Genomic DNA, 17,066 nt, shown 5'->3' on the forward strand with positions numbered 1-17,066 from the left:
CATGACACACACACACACACACACACACACTCACTCACTTCCTCCTTTGGCACTCTTCTCCATGCGGTACTGGTAGACGTGCAAGGTGAAGAGCATGTGGGAATTCCTGCGCTCCTCTTCCTCACAGTCCGGCCGACTGGTGCTCCGAGCGGCGAGGGCCGCGTCCAGATAGAAGGCCGCCCTCTCCGCTGTGGATGCTCTCAATTCACTCTGATTCTGGAGCTAGAGAGAGAGAGATAGAGAGAGAGAGAGGGAGGGAGAGAGGGAGAGAGAGAGAGAGAGAGATGGCAGTGAGAATGTGAACCACACAGGCAAGCAGTACAAAGGGAAGAAGGCAGATTGGCAGAGCGGGATAAAGACAAACATGGGGGACATTGAATGAGAAGACATCCCTATTGTAAGAATCTGATAATTGGACCAGAGGGCACATTTCTGGCTCGGAGAGCCAGGTCTCCAAGGTGACATACTTAAGAGAAATGTTAACAGGAGTGGGGGAGGAAGAGAGAGGTGAGGAGGGAAGAAGAAATAGGTCAGATGATGAAGTCACTGTAGAGAGGGAGGAAGCTCTCGCACTATTAACAAAGGGAGGAAAGACCTGGGAGAGAGATGGGCAAACGATCAATGTCACCCCTCCTCCAAGCTAACGCTAATAATGTAGACATAGCAGACGCAACCTTCCATTTTCATAGTGACCTAGGGTACTACCTGTGATCCGCTAACGGGGTCCTCTCGCAGGTAGACCCCCGGGGATTGGCTGTCCTGTGCGGTGCCGGATGAGAGGTCGGACAGCAGGTCTGTGAGGGCCTCGTCTCGGCCGCATATCTCCACGGCGGACACGCGGACGGAGAAGCGGGCGCCAGCCTTCTCCCGACGCTCCTCGATCAGCTTGAAGAGCCAGGAGATCGCACAAGGCGCCACACCCAGACTCTGGGTCGAGCTGTCCTGGCCAATCATGGTGAATGTCTTGCCTGTGGGGGATTGGGTCAGGGGAGGGTAAGCGGTAATGCAGATGGACACACTGAACAGGCACTACCAGGTAACCATATGCACCGACCACAACAATCAGCAACAGCAACCGTGCAGATCTTATATATACTTACACACACACAAGCAAACACACACAAACATATCTGTCAGTGGTCCCTGCACAGCTTTAAACACATACATCCACCCACAGACACATACATAATTGATAAGTGCATGTCTGTGGACAACAGCATTATTAAGAATCAAAATTGTATTACTTAAACTCAAAATGAAAGAACTAAGGTGCTCTTAACCTTACAGATGAACAATATTAGGCCACACATTATTTGGATGGCCCCCTATAGACTATCTCCAGGTTCTCAGATTATAAACAAACAAAACATTAACTACAATGTATGGTTAAGGGTTGGGTTTGGTTCAGCGAACAATTAGGAAGACTGTACTTGAATTTCAACAAACCATCTGTAAAGTCTCTGTAGGCAGACCATCCAAATCAAATGTAACCCAATCTTACTATCCCTCTATAATACTACCAGAGGATAACAATGGAACCAGATAAGCAGTGTTTCCACTCTGCCATAGCCAAGCTGCAACAGTAAGCCTGTGCAGATAAACTAAATGACAGAGGTATTTCTGTACTGTATGACAGTGAAACTGATGAAGCCCCAAACCCAACCGAACACACGTGACCTTAGCCTCACAGCAGGGAGTAGACTAACCCTTCTTAGCGGGGGGTTGAGCCAAAGGCCGGAATAAAAATGTGGGGAATGCTGCATGCTTAACAAACACCCAGCGTAAAAATGATCCTAGCCTACTTTCCATTCAGCGTGCAGCCGTGGCTGATTAAGCAGTCTCGTACAGTGGGATGAGAGAGTGCTCGCAGCTACAGTTTCCCCTCATAGAAAAACACTCTGGGACCGTTCCTGAGAGGCCTTCAGAATCAGTAAAAAAAAAAAGGGACCTCCCCCGCCTGCACCCCCCTAGCCATCGTCAGTCATTGGGATGCCCATTGTGATGCCTCCTAAAATGAATTCTGGAAAAAAAAAGCTTTGTACTTTTTGGAGGGGTTCGGCAGACAATGGAGGAGTTAATTAAAATGGAGAAGAATTGGTGGAGGCAAGCAGCTTGCTATGATGTGTGTTCAGTAGGGGTTAAAATTGGATTTTGGAAATGGCGGCCATGCTTTTCTCTCTCCGACCGACGGCCACATGCACTCAAAGAATGCCCAGAGTGTGTGTAATTCATCATTTTCCACATCAGGGGAGATTGTTACTGTGCTACACTTCTCCGACAGTAATGGTTTTGGGCAGCGACGGTTACAAAATCTGAGCCAAAGTCACGAGGGAGTTGACTTCATGATACAGTACTCTGAACCCTGGGGACTTCACAGTCACTTGTGCAGCATGCACGCAAGTCACATATATAGTATATTTTCTAACCCCCCAATAAAATGTAGTGTTGTACCCAATGTTGACTTACGTATAGCCAAAGTCATACCTAACGAGTACATACTAAAAATTGTGAAGCAAAGTGATGCCCAAGTGTGATGTCCAAACTACTGCATTAGCACCAGTCCTATGATAAACCCCAGTGTGCTGTCCAAACTACTGCATTAGCACCAGTCCTATGATAAACCCCAGTGTGCTGTCCAAACTACTGCATTAGCACCAGTCCTATGATAAACCCCAGTGTGCTGTCCAAACTAGAGAAGTACTGGTGCTGACCGAGGTTGGCGTGGCCGAAACAGAAGATGCAGCCGTCGGCTCCGTTGACCACTGACTGGATGACCTCCGCAACAGTCCCTGAGCAGACCTCCGCCTGGAAACACAAGGAAAGAACTTCAGCCAATGGTAGCAACACAGTTTGACCAATCAATATATTTATATATAAAGCAAAATATAGCCCATAAGCTTCATACAGCAGTTCTCAGAGGAGAGAGTGGCCTTCAAAGAGTGAGCGATGCCAGTGCTTAAGGATAACACAAGGATGGGTGGGAGAGAGAATGGAGGTCAGGGGTTTTGCTCATGTTGCGTCACATGACACCGTTTGAAATGTTTTCGTTGAGATGTTCTTTAAAATTGAGCAGTATATCTTCAGCCATTACATTTCTCCTGCTTTTTATTTTCAGTTCCTTCTCCCACGGCGCACCCTCCCTCCCCCCGAGTTTGTCCCACATAATAAGGCCCCTAACCAGTTGCTTGTAACTTTAAAACATATTCATTATAGATCACACCCTTGGGGCTGTCAGGGTGTTACCACAGCTTGCAACAGAACTCCACCTGTCGCGAGCTCTACTCTTACAGTGGAGGAGAGAAGAGAGTCTGTGCCATTTCCGTAATAAAGTTTTCAAACTCTGGCATCTCGCCTCAGGTATGTGTGTATGTGTGTGTGTGTGTGTGTGTGTGTGTGTGTGTGTGTGTGTGTGTGTGTGTGTGTGTGTGTGTGTGTGTGTGTGTGTGTGTGTGTGTGTATGTGTGTGTGTTTGCATGCAAGTGTTACATGTGTGAATGTTTTGACAGACTTGCAGTACGACCTCCAGCTCTGATGTCTGCCTCTTCAAAGGCTTCCGTCTGTTTTGCAGCGTGCTCGGCTCTCATTGATCATCAGGGCTGATGATGTACAACAGGAAAACCCCCCCCCCCACCTCCGACGCCACCCCGCACCTTTGCCAACCCCCATGGCGTGCGAAAGGAAGGGGAACACGGGGGGGGGGCTCAATCTGCTGTTAGCGCCTCTTCCCACCACCTTTGCGCTGAAACTGATCCGTCTGATGGTTTAGCACGCACACACACACACACACACACACACACCCATACCCCCCATGTATACTCTCATAGCTCCCCTCGCACACTCACACTCGCGCCCCCCAGGAATACTTTGATCTCTGTTTAGAGCACTGAGGTGCCCCACCCCATTCCCTGTTGTGAGATAGTATACATATTCTGGGAGGCGATGGAATTCAAATCATTTGCAGGCCTAGCAAATGTTGCCCTCTGATTTCTAAGAATGGGAAAGGGCACCCCTCCCCCACGTCTCCGAGATCTACCCCTACCCAAATATCAACACACGCCCCCCTGCCATCAACCTCCTGTTTTCACTCCTGTGGTCCATTGTTGTGGATATTACACTGACACTGACATGCTGTTGTTTGCTTTGGACTTATTGGCATTTTGATGTTATTTGAAATATGACTTTCTTTCTCCCTCACCACAGACATGTATGTATGTAGCTTTGTGTTTCTTGGTCTGAGGTGACACACAACAACCACATCTGAAGAACCTTCTCTCAATGTTTTTGTACTTCGGTTATATATTGGTGATTCGCCAAAACACAGTTTGAACAGATTTTCTTGCCGTGGGTGGTTCCAACCCCCTGTCCCTGGTCAAAATTAAAACAACGCCCCCTCACTCCACTCACTTGGGAGGCATCCTGGGTGAAAATGGCATCGAAGGCGAACATCTTTGGGGCGGCGGCCGAGCGTCTCTGCGCCGTGGCGGAGGATGTTGAGGGGGAGTTGGGGGACGGCTCCAGCAGAGTCAGCTGCTTCTTGTGGCTGTCCACCTTCAGGAAGGACATGGACTCCGACGTGTCACGGGAACCTGGCATGGGGCACATCCGTACCATCACCTTGACCTGCAAGGCAAAAACAACAAACAAAGACGTTAAGTCAAATTTTATGTTGAAACTTTGGAGTGGTGAACGGAATCCATGGGGTTTTCAAACATCAACTTCAAACCTTTTTTTCAAAACCCCGACAAGGCTCGAACAAACAACCTTTGGAGTGTTGGAACAACAGCTGGAGACACACAGACACCCCAGAGCTAACACTAATTAGCGATCCACGAAGGCGTTCCACCATCAGCACTGTAGGCTTACCGTTGCCATGGCACTGACCCAGGTGACCCTACTGTGGCAGCATAAACGTGAGGGAGTGGCACTGAGCGCAGCATGCCACGCTAACGTCCTTCAGCTGTCCTGCCAGGGATTCGAGGATTAACACCCCTCCACACACACACACACACACACACACACACACACACACACACACACGCAAACACACACACACACAGACACACACACACAAACACACAACACACACAGTGGTGTTTGGATGACATACAACTTGGCGGCAGGAGAGTTGTTGCCTCAGATTCTCAGCCACTCCTCCTTCACCGGCACCCAGGAATATCTCTCCAGTCAAACACCAGCACACTGATGGCGTGAGCCTCCCGACGATCCAACTGACACTTTAGGGTGGATCTGACAGACATTCAAGAGCCTCTCATGGCCACGGCCAAGTGGAACTGCCAGATCTTTACTGGGCAGGAACGGGGGAGGGGACGTTTTTTTTGGATGGATTTGATGTGGCAAACAATAGTGGGTGTAAGGGTATACAGCTGGCTAAACACTACCCACTCCATTCTTGACAGGTCTAATTCTCAAGAGTTTTTTTTCCCCCCTCTTTCCTCGCTTTCTTAGAGTCTTTGTTTTTCAGCAGTCTATCGCAAATCAGCTGAATCTGCACTTTGTGTTGAAGGATGACGATGAGAAAACTCAAAGTCAGTTCTGGCACCGGCGCTTTCATGAACGATATAACTGTTTGCATGCTGACCAAACACCTCCCATCCACTGCTGCACGGGCCGCAGCTGAATCCAATGCTTTGTAGTGCAATAAATGCAACCTCCAATGGAAAGATCTAATTACACTTCCCATCATTAACTGGAGGCTCCAGCCACAGTTCCCAATGAATCCTCTCGCAAACGCTTTAGACCTTTCATATAATTAGAATTATGCACACTGTAAATACCAGCTTCAATAAATTCCCATTCAAAAGCCACCTGATAAGGAAAATGAGGATGAAAGCGCAACAGCGCAGCAGCATCGCCACTTGAACTAAATAACAACTGGAGTGATCTGCTAAATGTTAACGGCCTCTTTAAACGCTGAATATGGCTCATTTGGAAATTAATGGAGTGCACGACGATGACAACACGGCTAAAAAAACTTGAGCTGTACCTAATGTGTAATCTGGTTTCATAGGCAGCCCACCTTTGGAGCGCGGATAAATCCATCTAGTGACCTGGCGCTGGGCCAGCCATGAGGTAATGTGCTGGAGGGATCTCTGGGGGGCTGCCTGAGCCGTCTAGCGCATCCCAGATGAGACAAAGAAGGCTTTTACTGAATGGGCTACTCACCAATTCTACTAAATTACCAGTTCAAAGATGTAGTTGTTTTACAAAAAATCCTTTGAATGTTTCATAATGGAGGTAGACTTTTTAATAAGGGGAGTGACATTTAATCTTTATTTTTCCTCTTCAAGCGACAGTGAGTTTTAATCAACAAGTCATGTATCCATAACCGCGTACAGGTGGTGGTGTATTTGGGAGGAGGACATGTAGTGTTTGTATTTTGTCTGTACTGTGACGCACAGAGTTAATCTGCACTCAGGAACATGTCTGGATTAGGGATCAGGGAGAGAGGAAGCCGTCGACTGGGACTGTAAGGGAAGGGATGGAACCATTAAAACAACTGTAGCTAATACTTCCTGTTCTATTGACCCTAATTTAATTAGGTCTCGGGAAAAAAGCATATGTCTGCACAGCAGGAGCCTCATGCAAGAAGAAAAACCTACTTTTCTACGTTTTTCTTTCAAGAGCTCTTCACTGATTTCTCTGCTTCCTTTCATGCACAGTACCAGCTAAGCAGGATCGGCATCCTCATCCAGTTGGGCTCACTTGTTGTGTCACCCTCCATTAGACTCAACAAAGATCTGACAGCAAAACCGTCTTTGGGAAAACAACCGCAGCGGATGACTTCAATACTCTACATACTATTAAACACTGGGTCCCAATAGGCACAAGCCCTTTCAAGAAAGTGATACTCAGAGTTCACATTCATTCCTCTTTTACAGCACACTGCTCCAGATGCAGTATATATATATATATAGGGCATAATTTCCTCATCAGTGGCCACGAAAGGCTTAAAAAACAAACAGCACCTGAACAAACTCACTGGATTGGCAGGAAGCTGATGCACCACATCCTGCCGCCTGATTTAGAGGCTCAATTGACTTCCAGTGTGCTTTGAGGCGGCGTTTACGCGCCCAGACATTCCCTGTTCGCTATTTCAGCTTTTATAGCCACTGGGGAAGACTCCAGCAAAGCGCAACAACAGAGAGCCGGCAAGTTTTATTGCCCTGGTGGTGTAGATAAAAGCAATGCAGTTACTAACAATGAGCGTCCTGTGTACGGCAGGGGGGGCTGTTCGTCTGACACAATGAGATGCGATGAGATGCAGGGCCACAGCGAACCTAATTTCCTGTCTGACTTTGACTCACTGATGGAAAAGGAAGGGTAAGTTCTAGATTATTTTTTCAAATGCTGGCGCCACACAAAAGGAGACTTTCGTAATGATTGAAGGGCAGTAAGCCATCAAAATCGTAATTAATGTTCTGATACTGACAGCGTTGAAATGCTGCATCCTACAACATCCAGGCAATTTCCGGCACTCGTGACTGAAGATGGAAAGAGCTACTAGACAAGTAGCAGACTGTTTTGCCAATTAAACCTGACTGACTGCCCGTTATTGCACACAGGGTCCAGTCCCATGTTACCACAGCAGCATATCCTGCAATACACAAGTGTGTTCTACTCAAAGCTCAACAAAAAAACCAATCCTAAGATTTAGGAACTTGCTTTGTAGACACATCCACCATGAAACGACTCGTTCCTTCCTCCAGGCTTCAGATCCTTCCCACTCTCCAATCTCTCTTCCACTCCTCTCTCTTTTCTTCTGCTCCAGTTGCTTTCCATTCCTCACCTGAAATTACTCTCTTTTTCCATTTTCCCTATCCTCTTTCTTTTCTCCTCTACCTGGAGTGGGTCCTTTCCAGGCTCATTTGCCTCTCCACACAGCTCCATTTTGTGCTGCTGATGTGCTGACACTCACTGGGGCTAATTAGGGTCTGTTTTACATCCATCTGCCTCCACGGTGTAAAGCCTCATTAGCGCCCGGCAGCTGCCTGCGCTCAATGTAATCTTACTGAATGACTAGCGTGTGCTTGCCTGTGCTTGATGTGTGCCTGTCATGTCTCTTTTGTTTTTGCGTGAGGTGTTTGCCAACCAAAAAAACCTTACTTCCGTCTTATGGCCAGCTCTTTTTTTTTTAACCCAACCCCCCTTTTTTTTTTTTAACCACAGTGATCACATTATGGAGATTATGTCCCTTGTCACATGAAAGTGTTTTAAGTCATCAAGTCATCTTAAGTCATCAAAAGCAAATCAGGTGAAGGCAAGTTCAGTCCATTTGCACGTTACCACAACCATTTGCAAGTTCAATCCAAAAGCAGTCTAGCCGTACTACTGAAACGGTGCCAAATGCTCCTCTTAGGGTCAACATTGGACCAGCCAAGTCTGCGGCAAACAGTAGTATTTCAAACACTCAAACCATTCAACGATGAAAGGCCACATTGTTCTCGAGAGCCCAGACCCCATGCTGCATAAGCAAAAGGGATCAGCTAACTTGAGCGGAATAACCGGTCAGGCACGTGCGTCCACATCATACAACTGCCAGCGAGGTGCTTTTCACCAGGCGTCTGACCCCAAGTCATGTGCCATAGTGGTGACTTAAGGACACCTCACCTCCTTCGCCCAATCACACGCACGCCTGTCAATGAACTCCACAGTCTGGGTGGGGAGTTGTGGGGGGATTGCTAAATCAGGAGGGTACCTAATCCACTTTAGCATAATCTCTTCAAGCGGTATAATCTCCGACAAACAGCGTAGCCTGGTCAGGGATTTGACACTGAACTCCGACTGCTACGACTATTTGATGCTTAGCCAAATGACACCAAAAGCGAGACGAATAAAGCTCAAGTGCTTCATGCGATGGTAAGCACAGGAAGATGAAGAGGCAATAATAAACTAGGTGTAATTATGTAATGTAGGTTCACTCGTAAAGCTACCCTGGGCTCAGATAAATCGATTTTTCACCAAAACAACACCGCCGTAATGATTTTAGTTTGTTGGACTCAAGAGTGAAAATCTAAAATACGCTCAATAATGTTTGAAACTCTGAAGTAATAAAGCAAATTGAAGGCTTGGCAGTAAACAAGTGGTAGCAAGAGAGTGCATGACACAATTTGTGTGTGTGTTTTTCGGGTGGAAAGACACCCGTCATTTAAGTAAGGGTACAGGGACCCCACAGCTCCACTCTAATTAGAGATGTTGAACTCCAGGGTGCAACCAACCAAACTTAAGTTTGCTCAATCACATCTGAAACTGTAGAGAAATAAATCTCAATATGGAAGTGCAAGAAACATAATTTTGTATCAGTGTGGAGGAGTAGAGTATGAATTGTCCAGGTATCTGCTGACTGGAACGGCGATGCCAGAACCAGGCCTAATCTGGACCAGACCTGGGCCAACGTCATCAGGACTGTGACACAGGGTGTCTATTCAGTCTGGATTTAGGACCTGAAAACATACAGACTTTTTGAAGAACGCATTTCATCAGGGCTAATTGCAGAGCGTCAATGTGTAGTGCAAGCTCTTCAGTGATTAGCTCATGTTCAGTACTCATTGTGTTCCACCCACAACAGCCTCAGTTTGAAATCCCTCCATGATGGATCCCATTCCAACTCTCCAATATTCCCTGTGATGTCCATGACCAGCACAACTCCCAGTTTTCAAACCATTTTTTTTCTCCCACTCCCACGGACTACCACTCACCCCAGGGAGGAATGCTAGCTGGCATATGGCAAGGGCCTCTTGGAATCCCAGCAGCCTGGGAATCAGGACAAGCGCTATCAAAGACTCCTTCAGAGCGGAGCCGGCATCACACATTGGCGATAATGCCGCTATAGACGGCCCTGCTAAATTCAATGAGGCATTGACGCCGCCCGGTCTCAGCAGATCCAAACAAGCTGCTGCCGCTGTGAGAACGCATGTGGGCACGAGCAGGATTCCACAGGCATTGAGTCATGTCGGTCATTCTCCACCGGAATCCACCTCGTCTGTGAAGTGTAGCTGCGCACACTCACAGGGAATGGCACACTTGTAGAGGAGTGCATTCCAGGTTCTGAGAGGAGAAGGGTTCCCCAGAGAGCTGGGCCAGTCAGCTGGATCTGCTTCATTAGCGCAACTCTAAAACCATTAAGCAGGAGTAAGTCAAATCAGCTGGTCCAGTGAATGGATTAAGCCAAAACAACCCAAAACCACAGTGCCTTTACTTTCTCAACGGAACCTTTCATCGCCCTCATCACAGTCAGCATCCCATGAAGCAAAGAAAAAAAACATTTGAAATCCAAACAAATGCGGTCATGTATGCAAGTGTTGCATGCGAGACGCAACTGTGTAGTGCAGTGCAGAGTTAAGACTGCATAATGTTGTGCACTGACCTATTTGCACTTGGTGTCCTTCGAGCCTCCTCTGGTCAGGACCTGATAAACAGGGTCCCTGGGAAACTGCACACTATGCAAGTTGTATTGACGTGTCCTCCAGTGTTTTGAGTTTGGCTAACCTTGCTAGCGGCGAGCAATGTTAAGATCCATGTGCTTAATATAATATATATGAGAAAAGGCATGCGCTGCTGTGCAGTTCCCATCCTCTAAGACTGACAGGCGCATAGCAGAGTGCTAAAGAGGGTATCCTTGGAATGCTCTTGCATGTAGTAATACTTCACACTTGATATTTAAAACCACGGCGGACAGATACGCCATGCCCTTTCTCAAACCTACTTACGCTTTAAGCCATGCACTTGAATGCATCATTAAAATGAAATACTTGAGTGTACTCCTCCTCAATTGCAGCCCTTAGAGAGACCCCTTCACATTTCAATGTCCAAAAGGAGACATGCCGGCACCGTTAGGGAGTCAACGCACCAAACTATTCATGGGAAGGGCAATAAAACCTCTGATGTGTTGCTGCACCAAAGAGTCAGTGCTGTTCCACCACAGAGGACAATATTTCAGCATTCTGCTTTCATCAAAGCATGATCCATGATCAGAGTGGCGGACACAATGAAGCCTTGTGTGCAAGAAGCACTGACCTCTACACTGGAATAAACCCCCAAAACCCTTTGGAGCAGTGAAAGGTTTTCCGGGTCCCACCAGTCCCCTCATCTCACCTTTCCCACCCCAGGGGTGTCCTTGACCTTCGACCCTGCCCTGAGGAGGCATGGCGGCACCGGGGGCGGCGAGAGCTGCAGGGTGGCGCTGAAGCCTTCGGTGTAGAAGGCGTGCTCGTCGGGGTCGGGCGGAGAGGGGGGCGGCGGCTGGGGCTTCTTCCGCTTGGAGAGGTTCAGCTTCTGAGCGGCCCTGTGGGACAAGCGAGAGGGGCAGGTGAGAGACGCACAATTAGACAGAGCAGACACCCAGGCAATGAGGCAGACAGACACAGCTCTCTGTATGTCAATCTGCCAGGCTGTCTAAATGGTTTCGCGGCTATGTGTTCCTTTATTAGTCTCATGGCCCTAATGGTTGCCTGTTGGATTACTTGTATGTCTGTATTTTTGGCTGTCAGTCTGTCACTGTCTTTTCACCTTACTGTCTCTGCATCTGCTTGCCTGTCTGTCTGTCTGGCAGTCTTGTCTGTCTACCTCTCATCAGTCTCCATGTCATATTTTTTGTTTGTCTATCTGACTGTTTTCTGCCTGTCTGTCTTTTAGTCTGCTGTTTGTAGAGTATGACTTTGACAATTTCCCCGAGAGGCATTTTATGTTACAAGCATAGTACATAAACTCCACTACATGAAAGCTAAGCAAATTTACAACAGAACATCACAGTGCAAATCACAGCCACGTTGAGAGTGAAAGACAAGAAACAAAGAAACATATGAACAGTCAAACAAAGACGCTGACAGACAGACAAGCAGAGAGTGTCTGAGTGGCACAAAAAACAGACAGACTGAGGCAACGACAGATAAATAGCTGAACAAAGAGGGAGAGCGAAACACTCTGATGGATGGACAGACAGAAAGATTAGCAGATTAATCAAACACTTCAGGGTACAAAATAATCTCCTCAACTCTGTCATCTACACCGGCACCACAATTACAAGATTCTGCAGCCGAGGCCTACAAGGGCAAATTTGCATTACTCACGTACACCGTGAAGGCAGCGTGATGTTCATTTCATTCAAGTACCAGGGAGCACTAGAGGTGCTTATCATTTTTTAATAAAATGGAGCTGTCACAGCACAGTCATTATCATCACCATCATCATCGTGTGAGCAGGACAGGCCGCCTCAGCTCCAGTGTGATCATGCACTGACACGGATTCACAGCCCCAGTCCTACACAGGGCAACACACAGGAGCCCCAGCAGGATCCATATCTGCTCTTTGAAAACACACATTTAGAAAAGCCATACGAGTACCCAACTAATGTACAACCCCCTTCACACGCAGATACACACATACATAAGCACACACACACACACACACCTATGAACATTTCCCTCTCACTCTCTCTCTCTCACTCTCACTCTCTCTCTCTCACTCACTCTCTCACTCACTCTTACACACACACAAGCACACACAAATGCATGCACACACCCACATTAGTATGCTGTGACTCATGCAGGTGAGGGCGAAACAGATAAACGAGTCCTCATCTGCCCTGGTTGGTCACGCCGTGCTGAGAGTGGAGTTTGCACAGGGAGCCTCTGGAGCCATCGGGGGGGGGAGACAGCTGTTCCGAGCCGCTGCCTCTCAAGCCACGGACGGATACGCTCTCCTCAAATCCTGCCCTCTCGATCTCTCTCCTTCCCATATCTCTCTCTCTCTCTCTCTCTCTCATTCACTCTCTTCTCTTTCCCCTCCAATGCTATCTCTCTCACTTGTTCACTCTACCTTCATTCCTCTCTCCCTCTCTCTCTCTCTCTCTTCTCTTTCCCCTCCAATGCTATCTCTCTCACTGCTGCCTCTCTCTCACACTCTCTCTCTCTCTCTCCCTCTCGCTCTCTCTCTTCTCTTTCCCCTCCAATGCTATCTCTCTCACTTGTTCACTCTACCTTCATTCCTCTCTCTCTCTCTCTCTCTCTCTCTCTCTCTATCTCTCTCTCTCTCTCTCTTCTCTTTCCCCTCCAATGCTATCTCTCTCACTTGTTCACTCTACCTTCATTCCTCTCCCTCTCTCTCTCTCTCTCCCTCTCTCTCTCTCTCTCTCTCTCTCTCTCTCACTTTCTCTCTCACTGCTGCCTCTCTTTCTCACTTGTGAACCTGGTGAGTGCAGTCGGCCACTCAGAGAGTTGCTCTGTTGCTCACTACACCTCTCACACCCTCTCTCTCTCCATCCAACCGTGTCTCACTCGCTTTTTTTCTCCTCTCTCTCAATATGACACTTATGATCCTCGTGGGGCACTGATGGATATGCTTCTCTCTCTCTCTCAGCCCTCTCTCTCTCTTTCTTTCACTCTTTCCCCACCTCCCTTCTCTCCCTCTCTTTCTCACTTTCTCCTCTCACAGGGGGGCACGGATGAAGGGATTAGCAGACGTGCTAAGGCACATCGCTTGGACCGTTTAATGCAACACAAGACAGACGATGATGATGAATCTCCTTGCTGGTGACGGAGGGAGAGAGAGAGAGAGAGAGAGAGAGAGAGAGAGAGAGAGAGAGAGAGAGAGAGAGAGAGAGAGAGAGGGAGGGGAGACGAAGCCACACAATTTGTATGTGCAGAGAGACAGTGAGGAGACATGATGCTCTCTAATCCCTACCAGAAGGCAAGAAGAGTCCCTCTGGCCCAGGGAAGGCTAGATTAATCCCAAGAATGTAAACACTGGCATGTGCAGACACCACCACAACAGAAAAAAAATGTGTGTTCATCCAAAGTAATGGCTGACTGGAAGCGAAGGTAGAGAGTGTGGGTATTTGAGATTTTGGATCATCACTAAGACAGGTTGCTTGGCAGGGTACAGTGATGAGACACGCTGGGCATATTGGCACGACTGGATGTCACAGGAGATGTTCCTGCAGGCCTCTCATCATGTCTACAGGGCTGACCAGAGCTCCTTTGGATAAACTGCTGGAGCAATATGCTAATAAGTACAAGGCCTCGGGTCTGATTCCCAGGCTGCGCACACAAACTGCGAAAAATGCATGAATTACCTACACAGCGAGTTGGCTTGGATAAAAGCCACTGCAAACTGAACTCGTATAATGAACTCGTATTTGCATATTCTGTGCAAAGATATGCAGTTCTAAGTATTGCCCAGTAGGGGCACTGCACACCTGATGAAAATACTATAACTATAACTAACTATACTTGTTTGCAAAAGTGAGTCTGTGGAAATTTGTCCTTAATGTGTGTGCCATAGATATTTTAGGGAGATACAATATCGTAAATGTCAATCTCCCCGTTTTATACGATGAACCCATCAGTATGAATGTCAGATTTTATAAGGGGCTGAGAGTTGTGAGCACTTTTGTTGGCAGCTCACAGCCAACTGGCTGTGAGGGACTCTGACAGAAAAAAAGGCGAGATGGTGAGAGAAAAAGAGAGGGAAACAGAGAAAGACAGAGAGAATTGGAGCTGAAAAGAGAGAAATGGAGAGAAATCCTTCGAGAAATGGAGACAGAGAGAGATGGAGATGGAGAGAGAGAGAGAGAAAAGAGAAAAGAGCCCTGGTGTGTGAGTGTATGTCTCTCTCAGCATGTGGTCTGTCTGCCTAGAAGCGAGGCCTGAGCTTATTACCACTTCGGCTTTGGCTTCTCTGGAACAGATCTACTGTACGTTCACGCCTCCCCCGATCGCCCCCCACCCCAGCCCACCCCCCCACTGCCTCTCTCTCTCCCTTCCATCACCCCCTCCTGTTACCCCTCTCCTTTACCCCTCCCTCCCTTTCTTCCCTCCATCTTCCTTCCCCCCTTCTCTGCAACCACACCTCCTTCAGTGCACTTCTCAAGAGCACAATCAGGAAACACACGGTGTAATTATAGTTTCCATGAAGGACACAGAGGGAGGCCCCCTCGAGATTTGCCCCAGCGTGCCTGTGTGTGTGTGTGTGTGTGTGTGTGTGTGTGTGTGTGTATGTATGTATGTATTTATGTGTGTGTGTGTGTGTGTGTGTTTGCGAGTGTGCCCCTGCTTGCGTGCTAGTGTCCACATGTGCGTCTGAGATGGTGTGAGACATTGGGTGTGAGACTATGTATTTATGTGTGTGTGTGTGTGTCTGTGTGTGTGTGTGTGTGTGTGTGTGTGTGTGTGTGTGTGTGTCTGTGTGTGTGTGTGTGTGTGAGACATTGGGTGTGAGACTAGGCAAAATGCTAGTGTGAAACTGCAAGAGAGACAGAGAGAGGGAGGGAGGTAGGGAGAGTGAGAGAGACAAGGGAGGGAGGAAGAGGGAGACAGAAGAACAGACAGAGAAAGATTGAGGGACACAGAGAGAGAGGGAGAGGGAGAAGGAGAGAGAGAGGGACACAGAGAGAGGGGGAGAAGGAGAGAGAGAGGGACACCGAGAGAAAGGGAGAGGGAGAAGGAGAGAGAGATAGGGACACAGAGAGAGAGGGAGAGGGAGAAGGAGAGAGAGAGGGGGACACAGAGAGAGAGGGAGAGGGAGAAGGAGAGAGAGATAGGGACACAGAGAGAGAGGGAGAGGGAGAAGGAGAGAGAGAGGGGGACACAGAGAGAGAGGGAGAGGGAGAAGGAGAGAGAGAGAGTAAGGAGTGTGGCACAATGCATGCTACCCATTGCCTGCCACCACCAAGCCAATAAATCCTCTATTCTATTGCACAAAAGGACAGAAAATGTTCCCATGAAAACTAAATTATGCCGTCACCTCTCTCTCCCCTTGCCAGGGTCATGCTCTCTCTACTCTATGGCAATTCCTGTTTGACCATTTTCCCTGAGAGGCTCTCTGAATGCAATCTGATAAGAGGGAGAGCCTCACATGCAGCTGAGATTGAATGAGGGAACAGCGAGGACTTGGTAGGGGAGAGGAGGTGTGAATGAAGAGGGGGGGAGATGGAGGAGGAGGAGGAGGAGGAAAGAGAGAGGGAGGGAGGGAAGGAGGGGACAGGGGAAGAGAGGAAGGAAAGTGGGGAGGAAGGAGAGAGGAGGGTTGTCTTGCTGCGAGCCACCTTCAAAGACAAAGCCTCTCATCACCTCACCTGTTTTTTTTTCTCCTTCATGACAAGTCTGTGTCTCCCACTAGCACTTGAATAGAGCATTTACACACACACAAACACACACACACACACACACACACACACACACACACACACACATTGGGATTGGCTTTGTCAAAAACACACACAACCCACGCTCTCTCTCTCTCACACACACACACACACACACACACACACACACACACACACACACACACACACACAAACGGTCATGTACTCACCATCTCATACTCAAACACAAACACAAACACACACACTCCTCCCACCCACATACACACATTAACACACAAACACACACACACACACACACACACACACACACACACTAGGACAAAAGGGGACAGAAACAGTACTGACACAAGCTTCTCTCTCTCTTTGAATGTTTCCTCAGACTGAATAAAACTGCTTAGCCCCGGTAACACCAGACTGTCCTTGCTCCCTCCCCCGGCACACGCACTGCCACACAAAAGCTGCAGCGCTTGCAGATTGAATCGTCCGCCGCCACCCGAGAGCCGAGCTGCCTCCAGTCCCCCCGGGGCTACGGGGGACACACCAGACTGAGTCAACACACACACACACACACACACACACACACACACACACACACGCATGTACACACATGCACACGCTCACACACACACGCATCACTGGGCGTGCCTAGACGCACCCACCTGTTTCGTCCCCACTGCTTCACCGTACACAGCTCGATTCTCTAGCTAAGCATAAAAATAATCCCTAACCGCCTGGACTGGGTTACAGGGCACTTTACAGGTTTTAAAAAGGCTGCAAGTAAGCACACAGAATTGTAGTGACGATAAAATGTGGATAGATATGTGTGAACAGAGCCCCCACGTGAAACATCCAAGACTCAAACAGCAATTAAACACTGCTAAAAAAACCTTGAGTGCTTCTGCCGTTCCCTTTCTGCAGCTCTCTAACCTTACAGTGTGCAACAGAG

At 48.1% G+C, this 17,066-nt stretch overlaps 1 protein-coding gene across 2 annotated transcripts in view; it reads right to left on the minus strand.

Annotated features, from left to right (window-relative positions):
* kif26aa (kinesin family member 26Aa) overlaps positions 1–17,066 on the minus strand; it is an 85,951-nt gene that overhangs the window by 14,877 nt on the left and 54,008 nt on the right. For both annotated transcript variants that reach the window (XM_031581064.2, XM_031581063.2), the window contains exons 5-9: positions 11,113–11,302; positions 4,405–4,620; positions 2,712–2,805; positions 706–968; positions 39–222 (exon numbers count right to left, since the gene is read on the minus strand). In XM_031581064.2, coding sequence (XP_031436924.1) covers positions 39–222; positions 706–968; positions 2,712–2,805; positions 4,405–4,620; positions 11,113–11,302 — 947 coding nt within the window. The remainder of the gene's footprint in view (positions 1–38; positions 223–705; positions 969–2,711; positions 2,806–4,404; positions 4,621–11,112; positions 11,303–17,066) is intronic.

Source organism: Clupea harengus, chromosome 15 (assembly GCF_900700415.2).
Source record: "Clupea harengus chromosome 15, Ch_v2.0.2, whole genome shotgun sequence".
NCBI lineage: Eukaryota > Metazoa > Chordata > Actinopteri > Clupeiformes > Clupeidae > Clupea > Clupea harengus.